The 17325-nt window shown below is 43.6% G+C and overlaps 1 protein-coding gene across 3 annotated transcripts; it reads right to left on the bottom strand.

Annotated features, from left to right (window-relative positions):
- Window positions 1–1065: 1065 nt before the first annotated feature.
- tbc1d8b (TBC1 domain family member 8B) lies at window positions 1066–17157 on the bottom strand. 3 transcript variants are annotated; one of them, XM_076020349.1, is made up of 21 exons: window positions 16698–17157; window positions 14139–14249; window positions 13856–13974; window positions 13362–13587; window positions 12810–13050; window positions 12340–12547; window positions 12055–12222; window positions 11794–11955; window positions 10910–11060; window positions 10554–10768; window positions 10001–10118; window positions 9604–9889; window positions 9375–9504; window positions 9198–9296; window positions 8411–8479; window positions 7085–7325; window positions 6929–6994; window positions 4828–4920; window positions 4462–4509; window positions 4253–4350; window positions 1066–4132 (listed from the first exon to the last, which is right to left on the bottom strand). In XM_076020349.1, exons 1-21 carry the CDS (start codon window positions 16822–16824, stop codon window positions 3671–3673), a joined length of 3438 nt encoding a protein of 1145 aa, XP_075876464.1. In that variant the 5' UTR covers window positions 16825–17157; the 3' UTR covers window positions 1066–3670. The 3 variants fall into 3 exon arrangements, with proteins under 3 accessions (XP_075876464.1, XP_075876466.1, XP_075876465.1); XM_076020351.1 differs by lacking the exon at window positions 16698–17157 and adding an exon at window positions 14895–14997; XM_076020350.1 differs by lacking the exon at window positions 4828–4920.
- Window positions 17158–17325: the final 168 nt, after the last annotated feature.

Here is a 17325-nt window from a genome sequence, read left to right on the forward strand (position 1 = left end):
ATGAACTTATCCGTGATCCGGATGTACAAAAGTAGGATAGGTGGAAGAGCAACATGTTATGGTATAAGTTACCATGGAGATTTATTCTGTGGCATGAACCTGCTCCAGACCAGGCTAAATTCTAGGATCTATTTAATCTCACCCTGTATTTCAGTAAACAATCACCACCAACGGAAACCAATCGTTATTCCACTCAACACTGCACATTGGAATCATTTAATTTCAATCATTATAGAAAAATTAGTTGAGATAATGTTGCAATCATTTGATAATTTGTTACATAACTTACTTTACCACGCATCATATATAAAAATACACAACCCATATAAACATGAATACACATAAAAGAGTAACATGAGGTTCTTTTTTGTGACATCGTTTTCGGATATGATTATTATTATTAACTATTATGACGGTCTGCAGTATTTCGCCACGCTTTTCCCTCTGTTTTAACACTGTGGTGGTGTTGCCTTTCTTCTGTATTGCTTCTTTTACCTCCTCATGAACCTCCATTTGGATTTCCGCCTCGGACGGGAAAAGGACGCCGCTCTCGTTGTCATGGCGAATCCTTGATTCTGAGCTCGATAACGGGGGTCTATCGGAGGAAGCCGCGTGCGCGCACTTATCCAGGATAGGTTTCACCTGGCTTGATGAATCCGTGTGCTCTCATCCTGGATGTGTTTTTGTGCAACCGATTAAGCCTGGACACACGTGTTGTGGATTGGTTGAGCGCGGCTTAGTTACTCATCTTGAATGACAGAATCCTACTTTCGTGCAACGGGCCCCTGGTTCAAATTCAAAAAGAAAGCCAGTGACAGTGGAGGTATACAAATATCCTGAAATGTTTGAACTATTCTTTTAAATCAGTGTTCTAAAAGAGCCACTGCTATGTTAGTAATTTAATGTCCTAATATGCATGACTGTCAAAACTCTGACGTGCAGGAAGACACTTGTTTTGATGTTCAGAACAGACTCACGTGGATGAAGTCCAACTTAAATGGCTGACGTTTGTCAGTAACTTGAAGTTGAATCAAAGCTATGTGAAATGAATAAGAACTCAGACCATTATGCTCAATATCACTTTTATACATCATTCATATATCTTATATATCTTCAATATCAACCCTTGCACCTCCAAGAAAAAATAATAAAATAAAATCATAATTGCAAAGGGAATTACATGCACGTGAAAGCGCTTGGTTGTGCATATACAAAAGGCCGGAGCGAGAGCATTTGTCATGCCTACAGTACTGTATACAGGCAGACGCTTAATGGCAAAACTGACAGTGAGCCAGAACAGGATGTCCAAGTCTCCGACTTTCCTCCCTCTGTTTCTCCACTGTGATGCATTTCTCCTCATATGAAAAGCTCAAACTACTTGAAAGGACAAGTTTTTTTAAACAGACCATCAAAGGAGTTGATTTATCTTGATCACTGATGCACTTCTTACATAAAAGGGTCAGATGGAAATTTTTGAAAGCAAGTTTGTCCCTTTTTACCCAAGGAAAGCCATCAAAGAGCTTCTTGATTTGTATTTCGTAACAGCCTCTTGACGTTCAGGAGCCGGCAACACTGAGGAGCGGCAGTGTTGAAATGGTCGGACCACAGTCAGATGTCTTGGTTTTGAACAACAGTAAGTGACTGTTGGGTTGTAAATTTATCGGCAAGTCAGCTTCCGAATCAAATCTCCGCTGAATGCCGTGCTGAGATCTCAAAGACTGAATTCAAGCGTCAGAATGAGAAGCAGCAACATTTCACTTTATATTTTCATCAATCTTGTAAACGGCACAAGATTTGATTCCCCCTTTTGAAATTACTCATGATGTGCAAAGCACTTGCTCAAAATCAATATTTCCTACTTTTCCACCAATAATTACACAGTAGAACTCCTCTTGGATTGGTCCGATTAATCAACGACAAGATAAAGTACATCATGTATATATAAAAAAAATGGCAATAAAAAGCAACATTCGAAGCGGAATAACAAAACCGGTTAACAAAGAATTGCACTTATGCATACACTTCTCATTACGCAGGCAAAAATAAAGCTCTCTAAATAAATGCATTTGGCCACAGGAGAGGACATGCTGCAGCAGAAAAGATCGTGGCCTTTATGCAATCCAAAGCCTGAGATCTGACAGAAATAGATGCACACCTACAACCTGCAAAGAATAAACTGTGCAAAAAATGTTTGCTGAAGCAAAAAATTGGGGGGGGGAGCCCAGATAGGAGGAAAAGGACTGAAATGCTCCACACACGTTAAATCTGCCTCCTTGATACGAGCAGCTGCAGTTAATCTGACGCTAGCATAATGTCCTGGATATGCTACACATGCTCTATGTTTGAATGTTACAGACATATAATCTATATACTGTTTGTACTGTACTATACTGTGTGTGTGTGTGTGTGTGTGTGTGTGTGTGTGTATATATATATATATATATATATATATACATATATTTATTAGACTTAGTCTTATATCTTAAATGCCACAGGTGGAAAAAATATTTTCTCCTTTTTATTTTACACTCATCGCACCCTGAGATTTGATAAAACAAAATATTTTCTAAAAGGTTCGAGTCCACAAACAGCCTACGAGCTCATATCTTAGTTTTGAGACTCATAAATACAAAGCAAAAAACCTCAGCAATTCTTCAGCCAGCCTCTTGGTACAGAATGCACTCTGCACTTGTGTAATGGCTTGGCACCCGACGCACGCAGTAGGACGGCAGCAAGAGCGAAACGGAACAGCAACCACTGGCACTGCGGGGATCACACTGGGCACATGTTCACGAGTGGACAGCAGCACTGCAGAGAATAACACACGTTGAATGGACGACAGCTTCACACTCGGTAGCATGCCACAGAAATGATGCCGCGCATATACAGCAGGCAGTACAGCACCCGCTCCGGGGCAGTTATTGCAAATGTGACATGTCATTTTAGTCTCTGAAATCTTGAACCATGTGTGTGTGTGTGTGTGTGTGTGTGTGTGTGTGTGTGTGTGTGTGTGTGTGTGTGTGTACATATGTATATACACATATATAACACTCATATATACATATATATTAATATATGTATATGTACACGTATACGTATATATACACATATATGTGTGTGCGTGTGTGTGTATGGCTCTCTGAAACAACAACAACAAAGTCTTGCCTTTACTGACTGATGATGACTGTGTGTTCTCTAACTCAGAGGACTGACAGGCTGGTGATAAGTGTTACACAGCGACGCTAAAGTCACATGACACATCAGCGTTGACAACATCTTACTACGGCAGCGACGAGTACTGTACTCTGACACAGAAAATATACCTATGTATCTATTGTCACTCTTGCCACCATGACAAGGTCATTCGTGACGGAGGTTTTATCCGTCTCAGCAAAAACGGAGGACAAGTCCCCCCTTCAGACTGCAGGGGGCAGTACTGCATGTCCCTTATGCATTGCAGATAAGGGGAAATGCTGTAAGCTGCAAAGAATCTGGCTTACTTGAGATAATGACTAACTGATCATGTGATTGGATTTTTTTTTTGTCTTTTTGCTCCACTCCAGCAGTAATTTCACCATCGGGGTTACTGAACACCGATGTCTCATCTGAGTGTAGGGAGGGACTTCTTCCCGATGCCTCGGTTCTTGAACCAAAAGCAGTGCCTCAGTACCTATGTATCCCTTCTCTTATTGGCCTTCAGCTTCAGCTGGGCCACCTTAGCGTGGGCCAGTTTGGCCTGAAGGTTGACGGGCCTCTCGAAGAAGCTGACGATGGCCGGCTCGTTGAGCAGGGAGGCCAGGACCTGCTCGAAGGAGAAGGACCAATCCACTTCGGAGACCTCGGACAGCGTGTCGGGACTGTGGTCACAGCTGGAGGTGTCTGAGCTCTCTGGTGTGGAAGGAGTTTCCTTCGGCGACAGCTCCTCCTCTTCCCCAGAGGCGGCAGCAGCAGCAGCAGCCTTGGCAGCCGCTGCGGTCTTCGAGGGGCTGCTCGGCTCCTGCAGCCTGCGTCCCACCTCTTCCATCTTCAGCAGCAGGCTGGTCACGTGCGCCACGGCTCGGTAGAGAGACTCTTCCTCTGGGTCACCGTGAAAAATGTTGTACAGCGTCTTGGAGAACTGAATGAACTGAGACTGGAAGAAGGAAAAACAATAATGCCGTGATAACGATGTGCTGTGACAATCAATAAAATCGACTTTTCGTGTTTCAATGATGGCCTCTTAATTCAAAGTACCCAACATGGTTTGGATTACCTGGTTTATTCGGGGTAGGTCCTTGATGGTTTCCTCTTTCTTCAGTATTTCACTTTGCCATTGCTTCAAGTAAGCCTGCAGGTCTACTTTTCCTCGACCTGTCAACATCACACATGCCCTTCACACAGTTGCACCGAAATAAATGACTCCAAATGCATTTTCCTCCTTTAAAGGCTGAGCAAATATTGCACTTTTAGCTGAGCCAATACCTCGCTCTGGGCTTTTCCTTATCACACCATCTTCAGGAAGATCAAAAGCTGAAATATAAAGGTAACGTGAACCGGCAGTCATTGTAGATGTGATAAAAGGAAAGCAATGGGACAGGAGTTTCACAGAACATAGGAGGAAATATTTAAATCCCAGTGCGTAACATCAAACAGTAAATGAAAAAGAGAATAACAACGTTAATCCCCGTCTACTAATGGCAGGGTAAAAAAGATTATTAGAAAATGAGTTTGTTAAACAATAGTTAGAAAACTCAATCATACCAATAGATATCTTTCAATGTTACACACTGGGATTTTAAGGGTGATATATTAGTATTAAAAGGTGGAAGGAAGCAGAAAGAGGCTAACCAGTGAGTCTATTGAAATGGGAAGAGTCTTCAACCAGAGGAACAAAGTGCTGGATTCTCTGTTCCTTAATGTGCAAAGGACTTCCTGTAAAAGCTAGAAGACACCGACTGTGAGTGTGCTGACAGGAAGGATGAAGAGATAGAGTTGACCAGAGGCACAACAGCAACATTAAGACGGGAAAAGTAAGAAGCACACATGCAAGGCAGTCTGACTTTGTTTGAAAAAAAAAAAAAAAATGTCAATGCAATGTGTACGTAACAAGGATTGCACAGTTTTTCAAATCAGTTATACAGTAAAAATTGAATCCTTTATTTAATTATTGCAACGTTCTTGTCAGAGCTCACAAGAAATCGTGGAGATTCAGCTGGTGGAGGCAAATTATTTCAATTCATAAAACTTATGTAATGTTGGGCCAATTTCCACAGTCACACCTTCATGCCATCCCAAGCTCAGCCAATAAAGGCTTTAGGCAGTCGCACTGTGAAATCAGGGGAGGGCTGGAGGCCCTTGAAGTTTGCACTCTTTCAGCGTCTCTGCATATATTCTGATGTGAAACCAAGATTGGAGAAATATCTACAGGGCTCGCAGTGCTTTGTGGATCATCAAAGTCAAGTATGTGAGCTGTTCCAGTCGATTTGAAATATCAGCCTGTCAACACGTTTCTGTGGACATAAATAAACTGATGTCACACAAATCAGACTGTGAAGCTAATTTTCGAGGTTTTTTTTTTTTGCGCTTCAGAGTTTTTTTTCTTCCTTTCTGCCTCATCTGACCCTGCTGTGCTGTGATTGATTCGTGCTACTCTGCTCAAACTAGCTCTGCAGTCACTCACTGGCTTCTGTAAGTGCATTAAAATTCTTCTGGCCCAAATGGAAGCACTTGGAAGTTTGCTGGAGGAACTACATCAAGCTCGTCTTGGAATTTCTGATGTGAATTCATAGTGAATGTCTCATCGCATTGCTGTACGTTTCCCCAATTTATCATCAATTCAGAAAATCCCACAGTTAGACCATTTCTGCTCTCATAAAGTGTCATCTGTGTGGAGACACCAGAGTGGGTTCTGCTGTTCTGTCATTCACGTTGTCAAGAGAAACCACCTTTAAGCATAAACCATATAACTACAGTGTTTTTTGTTCATTAATGCAAAGCTAAAATACATGACTGAAAGATTTCATATTGTACTACACAAGGCCAAACCGAATAATTTCTTGCCTTTTTTTAGATGAACAAACCGCTTTGTTAACAAACGTGTTTTGACTGAAATCAGCAATGTGTTGTGTGTTGTTTGCGTGTTTTGAAAAAGACAAACGGGTCGTGCACTGAGGTGAACGGGTTTCGACGGGACCTGTCCTTGGTGCTGAAGCAGCCCACTGCCTTTTGCAGTGAGACATAAAACAACCTTTTTGTGCACGACGGTTCCCTTGACCTGGCGCATCAGAAGCCGTGGCTCAGAAGTGTTCCGCTCCTAAACTGTCAGTTGGAATTAAGGCGGATCACAGATCCCCCTTCTACACACACACAAAAAAATAGTGTGCTGAAACGCCCCAATAGCTCCTCACTCACGCCCCTCGTTGCCAAGGCATAGCTCTTTCATGCAACACAGCCTCTTCTAACCCCGCTGCCTCCAAGCCAGCGATGCCACGTCATGCAGACGAGGGCCACATATTAAAAAGACACATCCTTCCCCCAGGGGAGGTGCTCACACATCACATGCAATGTTATGGACTGAATTAGTGAAAAAAAGCAAAGCATCCGTTTGTAAGTCCTGTAGATCGCACACTGATTTGAGCCCACATGATCTCATGCTTTACTGGAGGCGGCGAGCAAGCGTCTGCAGCTGTGTTATTGCCGTCCTGTCACAGTATTGTTAGTGCTAGGGGCCGTCAAGGATCCAGTCGGAATGGATTTGATGCGCTACTTGATGCAGTATATGTTCAATCCAGACACCCTGTGGGCTGACACTGTAGATCCGCAAAATCTATGTCTAACTTATTTGGTTCACAAGAGAGACGTCAGACAGAAGCCAGAGGGCCAGAGCGACCATGTGAGAAATATCATCTCGACGTGTTGCTGTCAGCGCGACAATTTGTTCATCACATACCTGGAGGCAGGTGCAGCTTGAAGAGGAACTTCAGCTTGTTTGTGAACGAGCCACAGTACAGGGTATCTACGGAAAGAAACAAAATAAGCTAATTTAGGGTCAAGCGGCGAAAACACATTGAGGGCAAATGTGAAGAGCGGCAAATGATGAACGTACCGAGGGCACAGCAGAACTCTTTAAAGTTGACCAGGCCGTCCTGGTTCTCGTCAATCAGGCGGAAGAACCACAGGGAGAGGGTGCTCTTGTTACTGCAGAAGGCCCAGGGCTCCAGCAGAGAGAAGAGCACGCTGAACTGCTGGAAACCCAATTGGTACTGCTCCAAATAGGCCAGGCTGGGGTCGTGATGGTGCAGAGCGGGACTGTCCATTGTCCAATAGCAGGAGAGGAAATGCTGCCTCTTAAATGGACACAATTAAACATGAAAATAAGACAATATGTTTCATTAAGGTTGGCTGACTGCTTTGGTCTTCAATTCCTGTAGAAGAGCAGAATAGCACTGGTGACACAGGTGAGGAGGAGGGTGAACAAAAGTGAAAAAGGATGCCATCCCATCAGCGCTGCTCCCCCAATATCAGGGCTAAAAGGTTGTGACCTCCTTGGGTTCAAGAACCAGGGGCTCAAGTGGGAGATGTCAGGTCCAAAGCCAAAGGCCTCGAAACACGTCTGCCAGCCCAAAGACATGTTGCCCCCTGAAGGCTTAGTGGAGCACTGCATTAGAGAGAGCTCCCTTACTCCCTGCAGCAGATTACCTGAGTGACAGCACCTGGCTGCAGTTCTTCAGCAGAACCAGAACCACTCTGCAGCAGGCAGCAGGAGGACACTGTTCAGCTTTGGCCAAGCCACAAAGAAGCTACTGGTATGAACATGAACTGCTTACACTGACTGATATTGTAATTGAAAATGTTTATGTTTCTGTGTTACCATATTTATTATTAAGATGAAATGATGAAAATTGTAGCTAATTATGTTGAGAGCAGTAATGAGTGTCCTGCTTGGATTATTTGATTGAGTCTTGTTTCAAATACTGCTGTTAAACATTTCTTTCATGTTGAAGTAACTGTTTAAGGTTCATACTATTTAAGTTAAAACCAGTTATATAACCACTATAAAAACCAGTTTGATTACCTAAAATATTTAAAGTGACAATTAAAAAGATAGTGTGTTATTTAAATGTTGACTGTACATTTTTGTTTTCATTTGAAGGTTTACAACCTGACATTCCTTCTTTAACAGGAAATAAAAATTTGAAAGAGGAAAAGAGTTGTTCCCGTGCATATTTAAGGCTGACCAGGCCATTTCAAGTTGGGCAGAAGCTGAACGTACCAAGATTAACTTGACAAAGGTATTAGTATGTTTATACAAGAGTCTCATGGGGATGGAATGGTATCAAAATCTCATGGTAAGACCAATCATTTATATCCACATGAATACCAAGATAATATTGCAAAACCACAAAATTGGAATAGGGAGGCTCTGACTTACTTTGAACAGGTTGTAAAGCTCATCCAGCTGGGAGGCACTGAGTCTGACCTCTTGGGACACCACTCGAATCTGAAAAGAGGTTGTGATGAACATCTAACACTACAGCAACAGTGTCATCATACGGCCCCTAGTGATGTGCTGGGAAACCTGCAACCTGCGGGTGCCCTGCGGGGACGGCTGAGCCGAGTCAAGACATTTTCACTTTACTGGCGGGGCAAATAATGAATGATGGGACATTTATTCATTATAAAACACTTATTTTTAACAGATTAAAATACATCTGTTAATATGGACATTCTATTACACTCGTTAATATTTAAAAAGGGGCTAAGCGATCTAATGCTAATATGTTAGGTAAATGCATATGCTGTGCAACAACAAGCAGGGAGGAGAAAGATGAGCGAGTTTTAGGACTATAGTTGGAAGGTTTTTTATGATGTTGGGCTGATATATTCGTCTCGGTTTGCCCAAAGAGAGATGCTCGGGTTAAACTGGTAAATGCATTATTTTAATGTTAATTCTGTTCATTGTTGTTTCATGCACTTGGCATTTGGGAGTGGCATTAGCCCATTGAGGCTGTTTAGAACCACCTTTTTGACAGAATAAAAAAGCCATATTCAAAGACACATTTGTCTATGTAATGACTGCAGGCTGCGGCCTGAGGCGGGTCGTGATAATTGGTGTGTTTGTGAGGGTCGGGCTGGGACCAGTCACATTATTGATAACTGCAGTACCACCAGCACACCACTAACGCTCCCTTATTGGTTTCAATTCAAACGCCACTTACGACATTCTGCTTGGTTGTGTCTTCCAGCGTCTGGATAACATGCAGTTTGTTTTTCTTCCGAGAACTCTGCACTTCCTCTGAGCGGATGTTTCCATATTTCTGAAATGGAGCGGTCAGTTTAATCAAGCGGAAGGCCAATATCACCGAGGTAACAATCGCTGAGGAACGCTGCAGTACCTCATAGGCCTCTCGGATCAGTTCGCTGATGTCCACACTTAAGTGGGTCGCCTTGTCATTATTGCCCACTGAAGCTTGCTGCACCGTGGGTGGCAACGGACTGTCTTTGTTTGTCACACTGTCAAAAAATCTGCAAAAAAAAAAAAAAGACCATCAGAAAAATAAAGACCGTAATGGGGACCGTGCGTTTCAAGTACACCAGTTGGCCTCTGCTCGTGGTCACACATACTTGTTCAGGATGGTGACGGCCTCGGCGTCGTCGTGGCAGCGAATCAGAGCCTCCATGTTGTAGTCCAGCACCGTCAGGCCGAGCTGCAGGATGGCCTTTATTCCGTCGTAGAAAAAACAGTCCACCACGTTGACGGCGCTCTCTATGGGCAGGACGCTGATGAAGAGAGTGAGGAACCAGGACAAGGATACCGACGAGAAGAAGCTCAAGTCTGACATGTGCCCCACCAGGAGGGGGAGGTGCTCACGAATCAGGTCCTCAAACACCGCCTGGTCCACAAGAGCGCCTGTAAAGATTTCAAAAGGGAGCAAACCCAGGAAATCAACCCGAGGGTTGAGGCTCCAAAAAAAAAGGCAATGGGATGAAAAACGGAGTGCTTTTCTTTTTCTCCACTTACCGATAATTCTGCGATTGAAGTAATCGGGCAACATCCTCTCACAGACAGCCACCAGCAGCCAGAAAGCCTCCTCTTCTTTTGCGTACAGCAGAAGAACTGAGGTGAGAATATTCATGGCCTGTACAGAAAGACGGTCTGCATTGTTAACCAACAGACTCCACTGCAGCGCTTGCAGAGTGAAATGCAGAAAGAATGCTGGCAAAATGTGATCTCTATGGGGTCTTTTTCAGAATGTCGTGCCTAATTGATTTTTTTTTCCAGAGCTTCTTTTAGTTCACATGCCTTTAAAATAACTATATATGCATGCCTTTAGAACTGTTGTACATTTTGGAATGTCAAAATGACCAATTCGCTTTAAGCGTTGCTTAACTTTAGCAGAAAAAAACAATGCTTTCAGATGTCAAGGGAAATTCAGGCGTTAAGATTCACCATGTAGATGCAGCTTTTGGTTGTCTCTTATGATTACTGACTACTTTGTTGTCTGCTCACGGTGCTGTCTCAATTTGTCTTAATCAACATATCCACGAAGGAATAGAGGAGAAGAGAAAGACACCTGGCAGTAGCCGATCTTGGGGTTCCTGGAGGCGTAGGCAGTGAGGACTCGGCGCAGAGCCGAGATGCCAGTGTCGCTCTGAAAGGCGGGGTGTTCTGGCAGCGAGCGGTGCAAGTCTCGCTCGATCTCATCCGTGGCCAGCGTGCTTGTGCCCAGGGACTGTTCGACCAGCTCGGTGTAGTAACCAGGGTGAGTGGCCATGTCGTTCACAGCTCCTGCACAGTCACGCCAGTAAAACAGATGGCGCAGAGATCCCACACTGACCCGCTATTGGAGCATTTTAACACGTCCGAGGCTTTGCCAACATGAATTGCTTGTGTTGCCGCACACAGGGACCCGTCAGCAGTGAAACATACCTGAGAACTGCATCCACAGCTCTCCCCTCAGGGCCTCGGGAACGCCTCGGACGATCAGGTCTCGCGTCTTCCGCGTGAAAAACATGCTGGTGCCGCGTCCGTATTCGGAAAAGTGGATGTTCCAGGACTGCTCCTTCATCTTTTCTTTGAGCTGTCAATCACACAGTTAAGCACACGCCACGTTGTTTATGCACTCGCTCTGCAATTATCTGTGCGGATCGTCCATCACTATGCACGTTGCGCATCCCTGAACGCCCACCCACACTCCCCCAGCCTGCCATTCAGCTGAACTGCTACAATCCAGTCGGATCCTAGCGAGGTTTTTACACATTTCTACACACTGTATTTATTTATTAAGTATCCCCATTAGCTTACACAATGTGAAGATAATTCTTCCTGAAGTCCACAGGAAAGACAGACAAAACATTACAATAATGACCAATCAAAGTGGGTGAAAACATTGACCAAAATTCCTAAAATGTTTTTTTTTAAAAACATAATTAGATAAATAAATAAATAACCAAAATCAAAACACTCATTCATCATTCAATCATTTTAAGTAACAATATCTGCTACTACAACCAGATCTGTATCCACTTATAACCAATCAGAGATTATTTATGATAGCAAAATTGCTCACACTTGCAAGGTTTACACAGGAACTATCAAACACTTTGTTCAATCGCAGCTCTTTCCTTTCTTTTCTCTTCACCACACTCAACACTTCAATAGTTGCAACAAGACAGCCCCAGTGATCACAACTCGACAGGGGCGGACATGCGCATACCTACGCAATTCAAAATGTATAAAACAGCCACAGCATGCAATTCAAAACTAAGAACATACTTGCAGTTGATGGGAAACAATGAGTTTAAGGCGTTTACCATTTTGGGGTCCAGGTTTTCAACATCCTGCGGGTGGAAAACGGTCATGAGAGCCTCCGTGCTCACAGCCTTGCTGCTGTCTTTCTGTCCCACCATCAGCGTCACGTCCTCTGGGTTGTCCTCGAAATGGTTGATGAGCGACTGGCACTCGCCCCGTATGGCCTTGCCATTGACAGGTGACACGTGTCATTTTCAAGGTCACAATGCGTCAAGCGCTACAGACAAGGGACACTGTGATGCAAAAGCGAAACGTGGGGCTACCTCAGACGAAGCCGAGTGCTGAGGGCTGGCGCTGATCCCGCAGCGGCTGCGGATGGTGTTGGCGAGCCGCTGGTAGTCCCGCACCTCCGAGAAGCGCAGAGCTCTCTTGCCACGCACACACACAGTCAAGGCCCTGCTGCTCGAGTCTGGCTTCTCCACGTTAACGACCTGGAGGGACACCGTTGAGACAATGACGGCTGCGATTCATCAGTGCGCAGGATCTTTCAAGACAGCGTCCTCTCGCCAGAGTTTATTAATCAACATGCACCTGCTGGCCGTCCTCACCTCTCGCATCGGAATGATGATGTGACAGTGGCTTCCATCCTGACTGGCGAAGCACAGGTAGTTCTCAGACAGGCAGATCTTCCCAAGTGTGTTAAAATGGCTGAAGGGCACCCACAGGAAGCTTTCGTGCACCTCTAATAGGTTTTCCTCTTTGGGAAGCCTGAAAAACGCCCTGAACTGCTCACTCTTGGCATGAGCTTCGAGGCCTCTGGAAGAGGAAAGTGAAGCAGGAAAGACATTTGACATCTCAAAGAAAGGAATTCAATTCGTTCTGAGGTCACAAACCTCAAAAAGGACCAAGGATACAACAAGAGAAAAACCTAGCAGACTCATCTTATTACCCCGGATGAGTGCCCTGCCAATCCAAATGTTTATTAAGCAGAGTCAAAGTTTGTGTTTACTTTGGCTCCTATTACCGCCTACACTCACTCACAGGAACATGCAAAGGTGTGCGGCCTCAATGACGCTACCTCTTGGTGATTTGCAAGGGGTCAGCGAGTGCTGGCTCTCTCTGGAAGGACTCCTTATCGAAGAAACGCTTAATGGAGTAAGCAGCCAGCTGTTCCATGATGACGAAGGTCTCAGTGAGGTGCAGCAACATGGAGAAGTAGTGATCCTCGCCATGAGACAACACGCGGATGCTCTCGGTCAGAAGCACATTGGAGGTTTTCTCCAGCTTCCAGATCTCGTCCCAAGAGATGATCAGTTTTACTACAGACAATCACAATAAATATGGATTAAAGCAGTGATCTAAGAGGCCCAGCATGGCTACTAGTTGTGTCCTCCTTCTAATTTTTTTAAGCTAATTAAATGCATTGAGTAGTGTAAAAATCACTGTAAAAAGGTTTGAAATGGCTGATCCTGTCATGGATGATGTCATACGGCAGGCTCATAAATTAGTTAAAAAAAAGTTTCAAATAACATTGTTTCCAGGGAGGCCCATTACAGTAACGGTTCCATCACAGTCTAACTGACCACAGGTTACAACCACTCAACAGGGCAAAATGAGACAAATGACTCACCCTCTGCTCCCAGCAGATAGGAATAGAAGCACAAGAAGTTTGTGCTGAGGTAGAGCCACCCTTGGCAGGGCACTTTGCCTTTCCAGTAGCTGCATGAGTAGTATGTGACAAGCTTTTCCTCTGGCGGGAGCTCAAACCACTTCTCAAACCTCAAAAGGGCTTCTCGGAACTTTTCAGGATCATCCTCCAACACCAAGGACGTTTTCCCTTCTTCAGCAATGAGACCCTGGCAAATCAACAACACTGAGGGTCAGCACAGACAGGTGCAAAAGCATCAATTTCAACTAAAACAGTATTTAATTAAACGTTTCTTGTTTTGTTTTTTTAAGTATCAGTCTGTAGTCCTACAGTTGTGCTCCCAATTCTATTATTATTTAGTGGCCGGCCTTTGACTGTGGTTCACAATTTATAAGATTTTTACAAGGATTACAATGTTAAGACATCAATTGCAGACCTGTTGTTCAATCATAATGGAATTAATGATCACTTCTTACTCTGATCTTGCCCTGTACAAAGCTGGTGATGTCTTCGCTGGAGTCAAATACGGACAGAGTCCGCATGATGTTCTGCTGCAGCCAGTCCCAGTGCTGAACAATCTCCTCCTGGGTGACACCTAATGCAACATCAGAGTTAAAATCAGGTTCTTTATTATCACAAATGACCTTTTTTACAAGATAACCTTCAACATTTGTGAGAGAGGAGACTGATTTTATATGTTTAAAATGCAACTAATAAACTCAGTGCTACTGACGAGTCAGATTAAGGTGAAAAACCTACCACATGCTATTGACCAATAAATTTGTGAGTCTGGCGTGTGGTGTAGAATGCGATAAGGGGCGACTTTGGATGTGGAGTCCAACACAGTGTCCAGTGTGCCAACAAGAAGACCTGCAACATACAGGAAAATAACAGTTTTACCCAACGTTGTCCTCAGGTAGACTTCGGTTATTGCAAATTCATTTTCTCCATTTTTCTAACAGTACACGTGTCTCCATTTTATCAGTAAATCATTAAACTCAACTTTATTAAATTGCATGCTAAAAACACACAACTCAGGAAATCAGTGATGCCATATGGAAGTTACAACATAGTATTCATTTCAGCAGGAAGCTAACTGAACAGTTTTGGGTGAGGCTGAAAAACAGGACAAAATTGGCTTTTGGATGATTAGTCAAGGGTAGATGCTACACTGCAGTCTGAGAGGACACGTCCATGCATATACATATACATATATATGTACATTCATTGTGTGTGGGTGTCTGTATAGTCATCCTTTGATGATTGACTTCTAAGGGGGGAAAATGCTAATGTATGTCTGATGGATGTGTCCCCCAATAGTGATTAACCATAGAACCAACACTGGACAGTATTTGAAGCATTATAGGTCCCTCATAGCTGTTGTCTAATGATACCTACTATAACAGTTTAACAGTATCTAATTTTAAAATTTGATTGTATTGTACGTCTTTATTAGCCACCAGTGTCTGAGGGCCAAGTGAAAGCTGCACAACTAAAATTAGCAGAATCTTTTACCTTTCCCACCTCTCTCTGACATGCCCTCCATGAATAATTAACAAGGTTGCAGTGAAACGACACTCATGCACTCCATCGACCTCTCACTCTTCTGTCCGCTACACACAGATTAGCTCTTTATACGCTCAACTGATGGTCCTGCTGAGTAGTATAATCTGATGGATCAAATGTAATTCATCACTTTAATCACAGTCATCAGCACAGAATATTGGATTTCAAAGGCATGGAGAATATCCATGAGCTAAGGAGGAGGGCTTCAAGCCTGTTGTGTGAAAGAGGAAGCAGTTAACCTCACTTGCTATGAAACCAAACAGCAGAACTTCCACCCTTTGTTCCGTTGGTTATAAACAAATGATTGCTTCACTGAGGTCAAACTGCTTAACTGATTAGGTTGGAGAATGGAGAGTAAAAGCATCAACAAAAAAATCAGTTCCATGGAAGCGGGGCATCGGAAGGCAGGTTTTAAAAATAGGATTCGTGTGGTCAAATTCAGAAGCTATGTCATGCAAGTTTCATTTTGATTGCATTTGTTTAAATTCTTCAAGACAAATTATTGGGTCAAAGTCTGTGCAGTCACAGTGATGAGGAGAGAATGGAGATAAGAAGCCTTCTTAAAGCATCATTACTTAAAGAGATCATGTTAATCAATATATCTAATTATACAAGACTGCATGCTTAATCTTAAATGAAAATGCTACATCAGTACTTGAGACATGATACCACTGTTCTTTTGGATGTTTAATACCAACAGCTTCTTAGTCGTGAGTCACAGAGCCCATCTGCTCATTCAGACCACCCGAACCTGTTCAGTTTAGCTCTAATACAAACGTGCACCAAGTCTTCAAATTTTTAGCAATGTGGATGGTTAGGGCACACAATCAAAGTGTGACATCTCAACATTGCCACCACAGACAGGGCGACCAGTGGTGATGGGAATTCCCGCTCTTTTCAGAGAACAGGTTCTTTTGGCTCGGCTCCATAAAAAAGAGCCACTGGCATGTTCATGATGTTAAAATATTAAATGTATATTACTTATATACTCAACATGAAAGACAGTGGTGTAAAATGAAAATATAAAATACCAAAACAAACACCCACCACAATACAACGATGTACAAGTGAAACAACACATCAACGAATCACCTCAACAACATAAAAACAAACACTTGACGAACAAACAAAAAGCAGAATGCAGCTAAAAATGTTCAGTTCATATACGGTATATATTAATTTCATTTTACATGTCTTTATTGCACAAAATCTTCACTGAAACACGTTCTAACGTGAAAACGGCTCCCAATCAGGAGCCGGCTCTCAGTTCAACTTCAAAGAGCCGGCTCTTGGAACCGGTTCGTTGGCGACAGACCCATCACTTAGTGACTAGCTGGCAGCAGCAGAGGCAGGAGCAGCAGAAGCATTGACTGATATTGCAGTGACATTATCAAACCAGGAGCTGTGCGTCGTAAATGGTTGTTGTGCTGTGGTCCAACGTCTCAATCTGACACAGCAGATCAGTCGGCTCCACGTGCAGACCCTCCTCGAGGGTCTGTCGCGTGGACAACGGGGGGGCAACTGCTCGCCAATGGTGCTCCTTGGTGTTGAACCTGTTGCACTGAGGGAATTTCACAGACGGCTACACGGCAACCCCCGCCCTCTCCACGGCTCGCCAGACGTTAGCTACTGGAATACACTGCTGCCGCCAGTAGCAGCTACTTATGAGACACATATGTGGTTTGCCATGACGCTTCGGCAGCAGGAGTCTAGAAGTCTCAGGAGGTGGACAAACGCCGCCGCTGACGTTACCTGTCAAGCCGCCTCCACCTTCCCCGTAGCCTCGTCTCCGTTGCAGGACGAAGTATTCGTTGTCCTTTTCGGTCACCCACAATTTGAAGGCATTTTTGAGCAGAATCTCTTCGGGTTTGAGCCACATTGTTCTAAACGTCAGGGACCTACGTGCTAAATCCTTCCTGACATGACACAATTATGTGTAACGTGGGCCGTTCCTGGTCATTTGTTTGTGTGTCCGGATCCCTCCCTTTCCCACGTAGGCAAAAAAAAAACCCAGACTGCCAACGCCGCAAAGCATTCTGGGAGTGTAGTTCCATTACAGAGGGATGTTTCGTTCTCGGGATTTGCATGAATGAAAAACGACTTGACAGTTGGCTCATCTCATCAAAATTTTAGAATTCCAGAAAGAAAAAAAGATAATTGACGAGGGAACTGCTTGAAGATCCAGGTACATAATAAAATAAAATGCTTAACTTAAAAGGTTTACAGTTCACTGGTATGTCAGAGGCATTTCAGTGAGCCAAAGACGCAAAATAATAGCGTCTGGATTCTTGTTGGGGAATATAAACTATACCATTATTTATTATAGGTTTGTTTAGTATTTATTTATTATGATAGATGCTGCAAAAATGATTTTAAACAA

The sequence above is a fragment of the Nelusetta ayraudi genome, unplaced genomic scaffold (genome assembly GCF_046127955.1).
Source record: "Nelusetta ayraudi isolate G7.1 ecotype Tasmania unplaced genomic scaffold, CSIRO-AGI_Nayr_v1 ptg000011l, whole genome shotgun sequence".
Taxonomy (NCBI): domain Eukaryota; kingdom Metazoa; phylum Chordata; class Actinopteri; order Tetraodontiformes; family Monacanthidae; genus Nelusetta; species Nelusetta ayraudi.

What these genes read in the sequence shown, in the direction of transcription:
- tbc1d8b (XM_076020349.1), bottom strand. Translation starts at nt 16,824, where the DNA reads ATGTGGCTCAAACCCGAAGAGATTCTGCTCAAAAATGCCTTCAAATTG. An exon ending in TTATTGGTCAATAGCATGTG is followed by an intron (nt 13,975 to 14,138) that starts GTAGGTTTTTCA and finishes ATGTTGCATTAG; the next exon opens with GTGTCACCCAGGAGGAGATT. An exon ending in TTGTACAGGGCAAGATCAGA is followed by an intron (nt 13,588 to 13,855) that starts GTAAGAAGTGAT and finishes TTGATTTGCCAG; the next exon opens with GGTCTCATTGCTGAAGAAGG.